This window comes from Montipora capricornis, chromosome 10 (assembly GCF_036669925.1).
Source record: "Montipora capricornis isolate CH-2021 chromosome 10, ASM3666992v2, whole genome shotgun sequence".
Lineage (NCBI taxonomy): Eukaryota > Metazoa > Cnidaria > Anthozoa > Scleractinia > Acroporidae > Montipora > Montipora capricornis.
Genome location: NC_090892.1, coordinates 3,963,057 through 3,973,056, shown reverse-complemented (window position 1 = coordinate 3,973,056; position 10,000 = coordinate 3,963,057). Strand labels below are relative to the sequence as shown.

At 39.7% G+C, this 10,000-nt stretch overlaps 2 protein-coding genes across 2 annotated transcripts in view; both read left to right on the top strand.

Moving 5' to 3' along the window:
• Positions 1-3,874, top strand: part of LOC138021822 (uncharacterized) — a 15,033-nt gene extending 11,159 nt beyond the window's left edge. Inside the window, exons 7-8 of the mRNA XM_068868840.1 lie at positions 718-895; positions 1,421-3,874. Coding sequence (XP_068724941.1) covers positions 718-895; positions 1,421-1,569 — 327 coding nt within the window. The 3' untranslated portion in view covers positions 1,570-3,874. The remainder of the gene's footprint in view (positions 1-717; positions 896-1,420) is intronic.
• Positions 3,875-6,848: 2,974 nt separating this feature from the next.
• The window catches only part of LOC138020171 (uncharacterized), an 11,442-nt gene continuing 8,290 nt past the window's right edge, over positions 6,849-10,000 (top strand). The window contains exons 1-6 of the mRNA XM_068867196.1: positions 6,849-6,919; positions 7,500-7,690; positions 8,242-8,262; positions 8,523-8,556; positions 9,467-9,552; positions 9,831-9,958. Of these exons, the coding sequence (XP_068723297.1) occupies positions 6,849-6,919; positions 7,500-7,690; positions 8,242-8,262; positions 8,523-8,556; positions 9,467-9,552; positions 9,831-9,958 (531 nt within the window). The remainder of the gene's footprint in view (positions 6,920-7,499; positions 7,691-8,241; positions 8,263-8,522; positions 8,557-9,466; positions 9,553-9,830; positions 9,959-10,000) is intronic.

Genomic DNA, 10,000 nt, shown 5'->3' with positions numbered 1-10,000 from the left:
CTACAACCTGGGTTCGATTCTACTGATTATCCATCTCGGCGATCATTTGTGAGTCGAATTTGTTGTTGGTTTTCAGCCCTGCTCCGAGGGATTTTCTCTGAGTTCTCCGGTTTTGGCTCCCTTTTCAGAAACCAGCAATTCCAAATTCCAATCACTTCGATCCAGAACAGTTGACACGCGGAAGAGCCGCAGGGCGAACGTGCCACTTCTAAATCCTGTTATCCTGTTATTTTTAATCATTAAATACGGATTAATCATGGATCCAAGAGAGCACAATCCTTGCAAAATTGTGATAGTAACTATAACAATTTAAGTTATATGGCTCATTCTTGTTATTGGATAGATGTGGGTGATTCGCGCCAAAGGTAATGAAGATTATTTCACGAGAGCGAGTAGCCAATTTAGCTTTAATCATCTCCTGTCTAACAAACGCCAGTGGAATATTTTGTGGATTAAAATCTACCTTGAAACCAAAAAAAAAAAAAAAAGGGAAAACGGCTCGATTAAGCAAACTTGTTGGCTATGGTAAATTAAATAAAATGGCTTTCAAGAAAAAGTGGTGAAAATATGCATTCTTCATTAGCGCTTTTGATTGTCGCGTAATGTGGCGCTAGCAACACCCTGGATCGTTGATTTATACAGCGCCCCTAGCTGACAATGCTCTACATCGTAACACGCAATGTTAAGAACTAATTTGAGCCGTCCTAAATCTTACAGGGGAGTGACAGCGACGAGACAACAACGCTGAGCAAGTGGACCGTGGATAAAATGGTACATGCATCTGTTCGCAGTTCCATACTCAGCCCATCTATGGACAAGTTTTGCGCGGATTTCCCGATATTTTATACCAAAAAGACGCTGGATTCGGAGGAAGAGACAAAGATACAAACCATTGGTGAGATAAGTGTTTTCGTTATACGATTACGGAGAGAACGCTTTCCGTGATTGGCTGAATTTGCTTGACGTTTGCGGATCTTTCAAGTCTGCTGTGCACTATATGGGGCTGAATGCGCCATTTTTCGACCAACAGATCGATAAAATCAGAGTCATGCAATGGAATTCGGGAAGACTGTGACATAGAGTGAGTGCACGGCTCATCGTTAACACTTACTGAAAGCATATTCTCCTCCTTCGTTAAAGCAAACAAAAATCTCACAATACTTTTCCCAAACAGTGTTTCAACCCAAATGGCAATTGTTTGTGCGTGCATCAAAAATATCTATAAGCTCAGAGATCTGAAGCAGCGCGTGAGAGATAACTTTCCCAAAATTCACGTCGTCTGACTAAACAAATTAATTTTCGCACCAAGCCCGTAGGCACGCTAGTCTCTAAAGAAAAACAGTTTCTGAAGAAATACAGAACACTCTTTTAACGTGAAACTGAACGCATAACTGAACTTTTCCCCGTTTTTTTTCCACAGGAAAGGAACGTCGAAGACGTCAATTAATATGTCGGATATCTTACGTGCGCTACAGAGTATGTTATTACTACAGAAGTTGCCGATGGTTTTCTTGTTGTTGGCATCACCGGGTGTATTACGTCACTCGTAAACAAATCATATGCAGCTAAAGTTTTCGTTGGTATAGTGTAAGATGTACTCAGCACTATAGTCTCTACCTTATTTCCAGCCACTCTGGCAAACATCGGGTTTTTCGGCCGAAGACGGTCTCAAGTAAGTGTGATTTCCAATGCTAGAATATTAATAAATGCTGCTTTTCCCTTCTTTTGCAAACTCGTTTCAAATTTAACTTCTTGTTCACAGGCCAGATTACTGACAAGGGTTTTGGTGCCCAGTTTGATAAGACCTTACAATTTTTTTTTTCTTTCTGTGCCAAAACGGCAACGACTTTCACCAGTACTCTCGAGCTCTTTTCAACCAGCACATAAGACATACTAAACCATAGCCAAGGAACCTCCACTCCCACAAAACACTACACTAAAATGTTGGATATAAAAAATGTTATCAATCAGGAAAAAACTGTAGTTTAAAATCGTTTGTGTTTGTTTTGAAATTTTCCTCGCGCCGCCATTTTGGATTTTACGTCGTCGTACGGTACTTGCTATTGTCATGCGCTCTTTTTGTCTCTAGCCCAAAGCAGCAACCGGGTGACGTCTTGAAGTTAAAATGGCGGCCTGAGAGAATATAAAAAGCAAATATTGGTCGTTCTGATATCCAATCTTTGGGTAATCAAACTCACTTTATTCCTATTTTTCTGGTAAAGGCGAATTTAAACTGTCTTAACAGAGTAAAATCGAATTTGTCTAAGTATGTAGGTTCTCTTTAACAACACCAAAAGCCCAAGAAACCATGTGTGCGAAGTGGCACACCCCCACATAACTTCAAGTACAGTTTTCAGTTCAGGAGAATACTTCTATCTCGGCAAGTCCCTTCCTTTTCTTAGTAGAGTTGTTTATTGTGGACCAAGTCAGCACTGATACTGAGCAAGGGTAGTCTTTACTTTTCACATACGGTGCAGTACATTACAATTAACTGCTCAATCACGAACAAAGATGTGACAATCCGTGTCTCTAACTTCGACTGCGCGCAGCATTACAGAAGAAAGTTTTCGATACAAAAGGCGCCCTTGGTATCAGTTCTCGCTTGCAAGATCTCACGTTAACGTTATTCATATATTGTTTATGATTTCTCCTTTTTGGCCGGAATCAACTCTCACAGTTTCCCACGTGTTAATTATTACTTTTGGTAGTCCCCCGTTGGAGAACTTCAATTTTGACCGCTGGTTTTCGTTTGCTCATTGATTAACACACAAGACATGAGTGACTCACCTGTTTCTATATCTAATTTTTCACGTTGTTGCAGTGTATTGCGTTTTAGGCGTTAAGTTTCTAACGCTTCATGCATTGGTATGTAGTTACGTCATGCGAGATTTTGAAGGAAAGAAATGTCATTCGACGGCATCTTCTTCTGATCAACACTGCTCTGAAGCAAAACTGTATTTTGTTTTACTTTAATTGTGCTATGTCCGACTGCTAGGAAATTCATAATCCTTTCCTTGCCCCCGTCCTACACAATTGTACTTCTTGTCACTGTTACTTAGTTAGAAATTGTTTCGTTGTCGTCTCACTGCAGAGTGATAGAGTGCAAAGGTTTATTATTTTGTAGATAGATCGCCTCCAAGCGCTGTTTCTTGCGGTAATCGAGGAACAATTCCTTGGGCCCTGCTTATTGCGAGACTCAGAGAAGCGGTCAGTTATGTTTGGCGATGACACGCTCAGAGTTGGCGCATAACTCAGTTTTGTTGTGGTTATTATTATTTTTCGTTTTCCTTAATTTTTGATTTTGAATTTATTCACCGTCGAAAACATTTCCTAAGAAAATTGAGCCTTACTTCGTCACTTATCCTTCAGTATACAAGAAGCTTAGAGGACGAATTTGCATAGCTGTTTGGATGAAGATCAGTAGTGCAAGATGTTTATTCTGTTTTACTCTGGTGGATAACTTCAAAACCAACAATCTAGTCTTGAACATTTGATTTATACCATGCTTAGCTGCGAGGAATTAGCATAATTTTACTTATAATTTCCGGTAACTTGCACGTGTGTCTCTATCATAAGCTTTCTCATAATTGGATCCGTGTAACCATAGCGTTAGTTTTTCAAGTTGTAAAAGCAGTTTCCATCGAAGATGAGTTGGCGGTTCAGTTTATATTGGTAAGCGTCGCTTAATTAAGTTCACTTGAAAATACGCGCGGAAGGTATCTGGGAAGTTCTAATTAATATGGTGACCTTGTGCTTTTGGATGTGACTTTTGTCATCCTAAACGCCAAGGAACGACTCATTTCTTCCCTTTCTTTTAAAATTGTAATTTACAACGTTTGTCCTTGCTTTGATTAAAGTAAATTGCAGAGCAAAAGTTGTCTTGTTGTAAGAGTTTGTTTACAAGGCCTCACATTCCAAGCTTTGCGATTAAACATAAACCGCGCAAAACAAAGGAGGACCCAGGAGGGAGGGTTGCGTGGGTTGCATCCCCCTCCTTAGTGTTGAGAACTTGCAAAGTTGCTTTATTGAATCGGTGTGTGGAAAAGCGACAAACTGTACTTTCAGTGTCTTTTAACTTCTCTGGAATAAAAAAGCAGAAAAATTCATTCTTTAAAACCCACCGTATGATTTTTTTTCTGAAAAGCTACAATTGTAAATGCGTCTACAGCCGAGACCCCTAGCCTTCCATCTAAACTTATAATCCCCTGTTTAAACAAATGCTGGATCCACTTCTGCAAAGAAAGCCAATCCCGTAAAGCGTTTGCCCAATAGTCCCTCAGTGAGTCATGCTTATGCTTTCCACTTTAATGGCAAGCAAACCTGGAAAAGTTTAAATCGTCAAAATGGCTTTAGAACGACTTTAGAACGCCTCAGCTGCCACAAAGACTTCAAAATAACACACGAGCAGACTAAAGTAAGTTTCTTTTATTTAAATCCTTTACTACAAGTTGAATTTAGAGCGATTTTCGAACCGTTTCATACATTCTCTTAAATGGCTGAAAACGTAACGCAATACTGTCACGTATGTGAATCACAAACAACGTCTGGGCCGCCTATGATGTGAGATGAGCGATATATCGATATAGGTAGATGCCTTATTCAACGCTTATCGTAAATGCCCAAATATGCCCCAGGCTGTTTTTAAACACCGACCTCGTAGAGTTCACACCTCTTATGTATGGAAGCGGAGTTTTTTACACCTGATGCGTCTAATCTTTACTTGTGTGTCATGAACCAGAAACTTTGCTGGAGTTAATTAGTCTACCAGTTAGAAACCATGAAAATATTTTTACCCTGATATGAAGTTATATTAGCCTGGACACATCTTTACCCCAAAACGGTGGCCGCTTGGTTGTTTCCTCTTCCAACAGCAGTTGAGATGAGCTTATTTTTTAGAAGTGTTGGGCTCTTTCCCTTGAAAAACAATGCACCCAGTTCTACACAGATCGGAGCAAACTGACTTAAAAACGCGTTGAGAGGTAGTTTTACGTTTGAGTGGCTAGAACGATATCTTGCAAGTGCGTGTTTTGATTAAGTAATATTATTTTGGACAGAAATGTTTTGCCTCTTTTATTATTCAGACAAAAAACCACAAACGAATGGGCAAAATGCGGATATTAAATCATAACAATGAGTCGTTCTTAATTTATACAGGAGAAAGTGTATTTTCTTCCCTAAATGATCACCAAATTTTGGAAAGGTCAGGGAGAGCCGCGGGTGATTGTATCCAACGTTCATCTGGGCTCACGGCCGTCGGGCAGCTTTGTACGTTCGAGCAGATCGCGTAAACTTGCGTTTCTTCTGTGACGGGAGGACTATGCAATATATGTTTGTAGCTCGTAGAAGAATCTTGAAGTGGTTAATAAGTGAAGGATGTAAGATCCTTAGCCTCTTGTTGCTGGCAAGATTTAAGGCTGTCATTAGGGAAGCAACGACAGCGAAAAATTCACATATAAACCGAGATTTAAATTTCTTTGGCAATTTGACAGTTCTAGGGATCAGGTAAGTTGTGCCTCTTTAGCGAAAATGACGGGTAACCGAATAGGTAGGGTCACTCCTCAAACTCAAAGCGAGAATTTAACGATTAGAACGTCCAGGATCACCTTATCCTGAGACTTCAGAATTGGTTTGCTTTACATCATAGTTCTGCTAGCAGAGGTCTCTTTTCTTTTGCGTTCGCTGGATTGACGAGTATGGAAAAAGACACCTCTGCCATGGGTCGAAAGTCACTGTGTTGAGCATGTACGGCGCTTACTTAGCGACCGAATCCTTACGTCATACTTCATGTTGTGTGGGCTCACTTAACAACAGCGGAATTACTGTAAAGGGATGCGCGGGACACAGTGGGCTCAAGTCACAGTCAGCAAACATATCATGGGGCATGCGGTTTGAAGAGTGCCTTCCAAGGTTGTGGACGGCGGTTGGATCAGAGCGAGTTTCGATCCATGGCAGAGGTCTCTTTTCCCGTACTCGTCAACCCAGCGAACGCAAAAGAAAAGAAACCCTGCTAGCAGGGAACGAGGATGGCTACAAAATCGACAAAAAATGAAGAAAGCGCACGTGCCGAGCCACTGTACTGCTAATTAAATCTTTTGTTTCTGACCTAATCGGAGGTCACGTATTTATTGCTTAATTAATTTCTTAACTCCGGAAAACACGACTCTGACCTCACAAGATTCTTGGCATGAGCAACTTAGTTTGGTCTACTTTGTAACGGCTCAGAGAATTTGCAAATTCGTGGAACAACTATGGGGATTCGAATGGCTCCATCTCGTGCCACTTCAGACACATGAGGAAAATTTGAACAAAAGGCCTCACAAAATCCACCCTATTAGGGGGAAACTAAATTCTAAGTACAGAAAAAGAGTTGTTGCCTAGGAACGCCAGTTCATAAAGAAGAGTTTCGCATGGAATTGTCCTTTGCGCAAAAAAACAGACAAACTGTAGTGTCAAACACGTAGTAATGTGGTTGTGGTTTGAAAGAGATGAAAAGACCTTCTCTAGAACATAACTCTAGAACCCGAATTTATGTTATTTGGGACTTGAAAATCTCTAGTACGGTTTGTTGAAAGATAGTCAAAACCCGTTCAAATGTTTTCTGTCAGATATACGTGTAAAACTATGCTTGCCATCAATCTGGCTGAGGAAACATTATTAGCAAGACCTGCACATTAATATTATTTTAAATTTGACATAAGTTTTTAATACTGAATTAACAATAATCCTACAAAACAATAAAGCGCCTTTTGAGGGAGATTTTTTTTTACCCTTTGTTTAAGAGTAGAATGGCATTCTATGGAATTTCAGTGAAATTATGAACAGACAGCTAACAGAAATGAATATTCCAGATGCGGTTTGCTGCTGTTGTCCCATTGCCACTCTTTTCCACAGATGAAAAACTTCAGTTTTTAGAGTACAGGTGACATGACGTTTCAAGCACTGCTACGCATGCGCACCGAACCTAGGACCCCGGATATAACATCTGCCCCTTCAAGGGAAGCATTCACTTAATCTCAACTTCTCTGCAGGAAGTTCATCTTATCCTGCTTTCTTTACTGGAGCCAGAGCTAACCACTGTCCTGTTAAATTTAACATTGTGTAGAGGCACTGGGTCTTGGACCTGCATGTGGCTGAAACTAACTGGATGCTGTGATGTAATAAATTATTGCATTAGTAATCTTGGCCTGAAGGCCAAAAGGATGACGATTAAAAGAGAAACGTTATTTTAGAGATGAAAACTCCAGTTCCCCTTTGTTCACCAGATATGAATCCTTTTGGGCGGGGTTAACATGGGGAAGGGTGAGAAACTGGGATTATTCCTTTTTTTGTTATTTTGATCACAGGGATTGCACATTAATGGGTGCTGGTGAGAGCACTCGCGTGGACAGTATGTATATCTTAGTAACCCTGAGTGGCCAGAGTTTATGCAAGTTCTTGCTCTTAGAGAACTGAGGTGTTTAATGTGTCCCTGGTTAAATAAAGTGTTCATGTTCTTGAAGGGCTGGGAAAAGTGAGGATGGAGATAATACAAATAAACCTGTTATAGCGAATAAAGATAATTCAATACCACAATGTAAAGAGGACTGTGACGACTCGAGGAACCCACGTGCCCACGTTCCCCACACCGTCCCCCCTACCGATGTGCCACCCCAACCCTCAAAACCACCCCATTCAACCAACCCAAACACAGGTAAGGGAGCAAACAGGAATAGCAGACTATCCTTCTTAGACTGCTTTTGCCAAGGCTTGAGAGACATGTCAACTAGAAGCAGACTTTTGGGTTTTCAGACAGCGGAAGTTTTTTAAGCAAACCATCTCTGTTTTAAATCTTCCTTTTGTTGTGGCTGACAAAAGGAGACTGCCTTTGCAAGATTATAGATAAATTGTGTCATCGAAATGGAGAATTTTGGCCCTGCTTTTGTCAGCTCCTTTGCTACACAAATCTGCACAGAATCTAATGCCGAGACCGAAGTTTAGGTTCTTCACAGGGTTCGTGCAACTCCTTGAAGTTTTTGAAAAGCCCTGGAATTTAATTTTGGACTTCAAGGGCGCTTGAAAAGCCCTTGAAAAATATGATTTTGTGGAAAACTGCTTGAAAACTCCTTGAATTTTTGCTTGGGTGAAAATTGTTGAGATTGCATCATGATAAGTTAAAAGAGACATTTCAAAAATCTGAGCCCAAAATTGACTATTATGGAAACATTAAAACCTAAAATTAACATGTCCATGGTGCACTTGCAGGATGTGGTAAGGAATATCAAGGTAGGCTTTTTCAGCAAAGAAAACACTGAAACACTATGTATGGCATAGAAATCCTCTTATTAAAGACTCCTTAAAAACTCAATTTCTGGCTCTTGAAAACTCCTTGAATACTCCTGGAATTTTATAGACAAAATCCAGCACGAATCCTGTCTTCAGTTTGTTATTTCAAATCTCTTTTTTTTCTTTAATCAAGTAGCAAACTTTATAGAAGATGCTGAAGAATGCTGCAAGAGCTAATCTATTTTGTCTCTTGTTTACAGGTTGGGGAAATACAGAAAATGCTTGTGTGATAGAGTAAGAGATTAATAACTGTTTTTCATTCATAGTGTGTTTTCAATGTGACACTGAACACTATTAGTAACTGTAAGGTCAGCTATATTATTATACGGCAAGGAATTCTTAGACTATGTGGATCACTCTGATTGGCTGCTTTTCGGTTGGGATTTTACAGTACGGACCATTACCATAGAAACGGTCCTGGTTTCCAATTCAAGTTGAGCAAAACAAAAAGTTTTTAAAAAGTGGAATTTAGTTTTTTCATCACAGCAGTATAGCAAGCGGAATTTAGTTTTACATATAAAAGGTTACCATTCAAAGTTTGCTGATGGAAGATGAAGATTCACAAGGCGGAATGTAGTTTTTTCATCATGACGGTATAAAGAGCAAGCGGAATTTAATTTTACATATAAAAGCTTACAGTTCAAAGTTTGCTGATGGAAGATGAAGATTAACGAAGTGAAGTCTCTGATCTCTCACAGAAACGATGCCATAATTATAATAAACAACTTACTAACCTCACTTTCTCTGGACTGTATTGGAGAATATTGTCATGACCTCGGGCCAATATTCCCCAGTAGGGCCATCACACTTAGTTAGTGAGAAGTTAATAGTATGGGTGTAAACTTCTCCACAAAAAAAAAAAACCAATGAGTTATGTGGTATAAACTCTCATGATTGGGTTGCTACCCCAACTGAAGTCGAAAGACCAAACAACAGAAGCAGTAATTTCGACTAAAAACAATAGAAACTGCCACATATACTACAATACAAAATTACAGGGAGTTACCAGACCTCCCACTCTGCCCACCAAAACCTGAGAGTGTTCATAAAAACTGCAGCAACCCTTTTCTCAAAAACCTGAACTTTTAACACTAAAATATGATAATAAAATTAATTCATACCTTATATTTTGTTACTCTTGCAGTACTTCCAGTCTGTTCTCTGCCGATCTTTGCAGCGGTTTGGGTCTGGCAAATTTACACTTAAAAGTCTATGGTGAAGATGATTTAGGTATGAGGTTTGGGCACAAGCGCACATATTTCTCAACTTCTATCATGCTACATTTTAGTCATTAAAATATCTCAGAAAGAGACTAAATCAAGTTTAATTCGGGGATAGGAACAAGGTCCTGAACAAATTATTTTCCTGACACAATGGGTTTGAAACAGCAGTCTAAAAGGTGGCTACAAAACATAACCATCCCATACCTCACCAAATATTGCTTGACAGCATTGTCTTGATGCAAATGATCTTGAAGAACATTTAACATGGTTTTATTTTAATGTTAGGTTTTGATCCGTGGAATGAATGCAGTAAAGGTTTGGCAGACCTCCTCCAAGAGGAAAAGCAGACACCCAAAGCTGGATCAACTTCTTTGCCACATACACACAGCTTCCTTCCCCCATTTCAAAGTGGTGTAAGATTTTTGTGTTGTTGTATTTTTAAGAGAAGCCTTGTT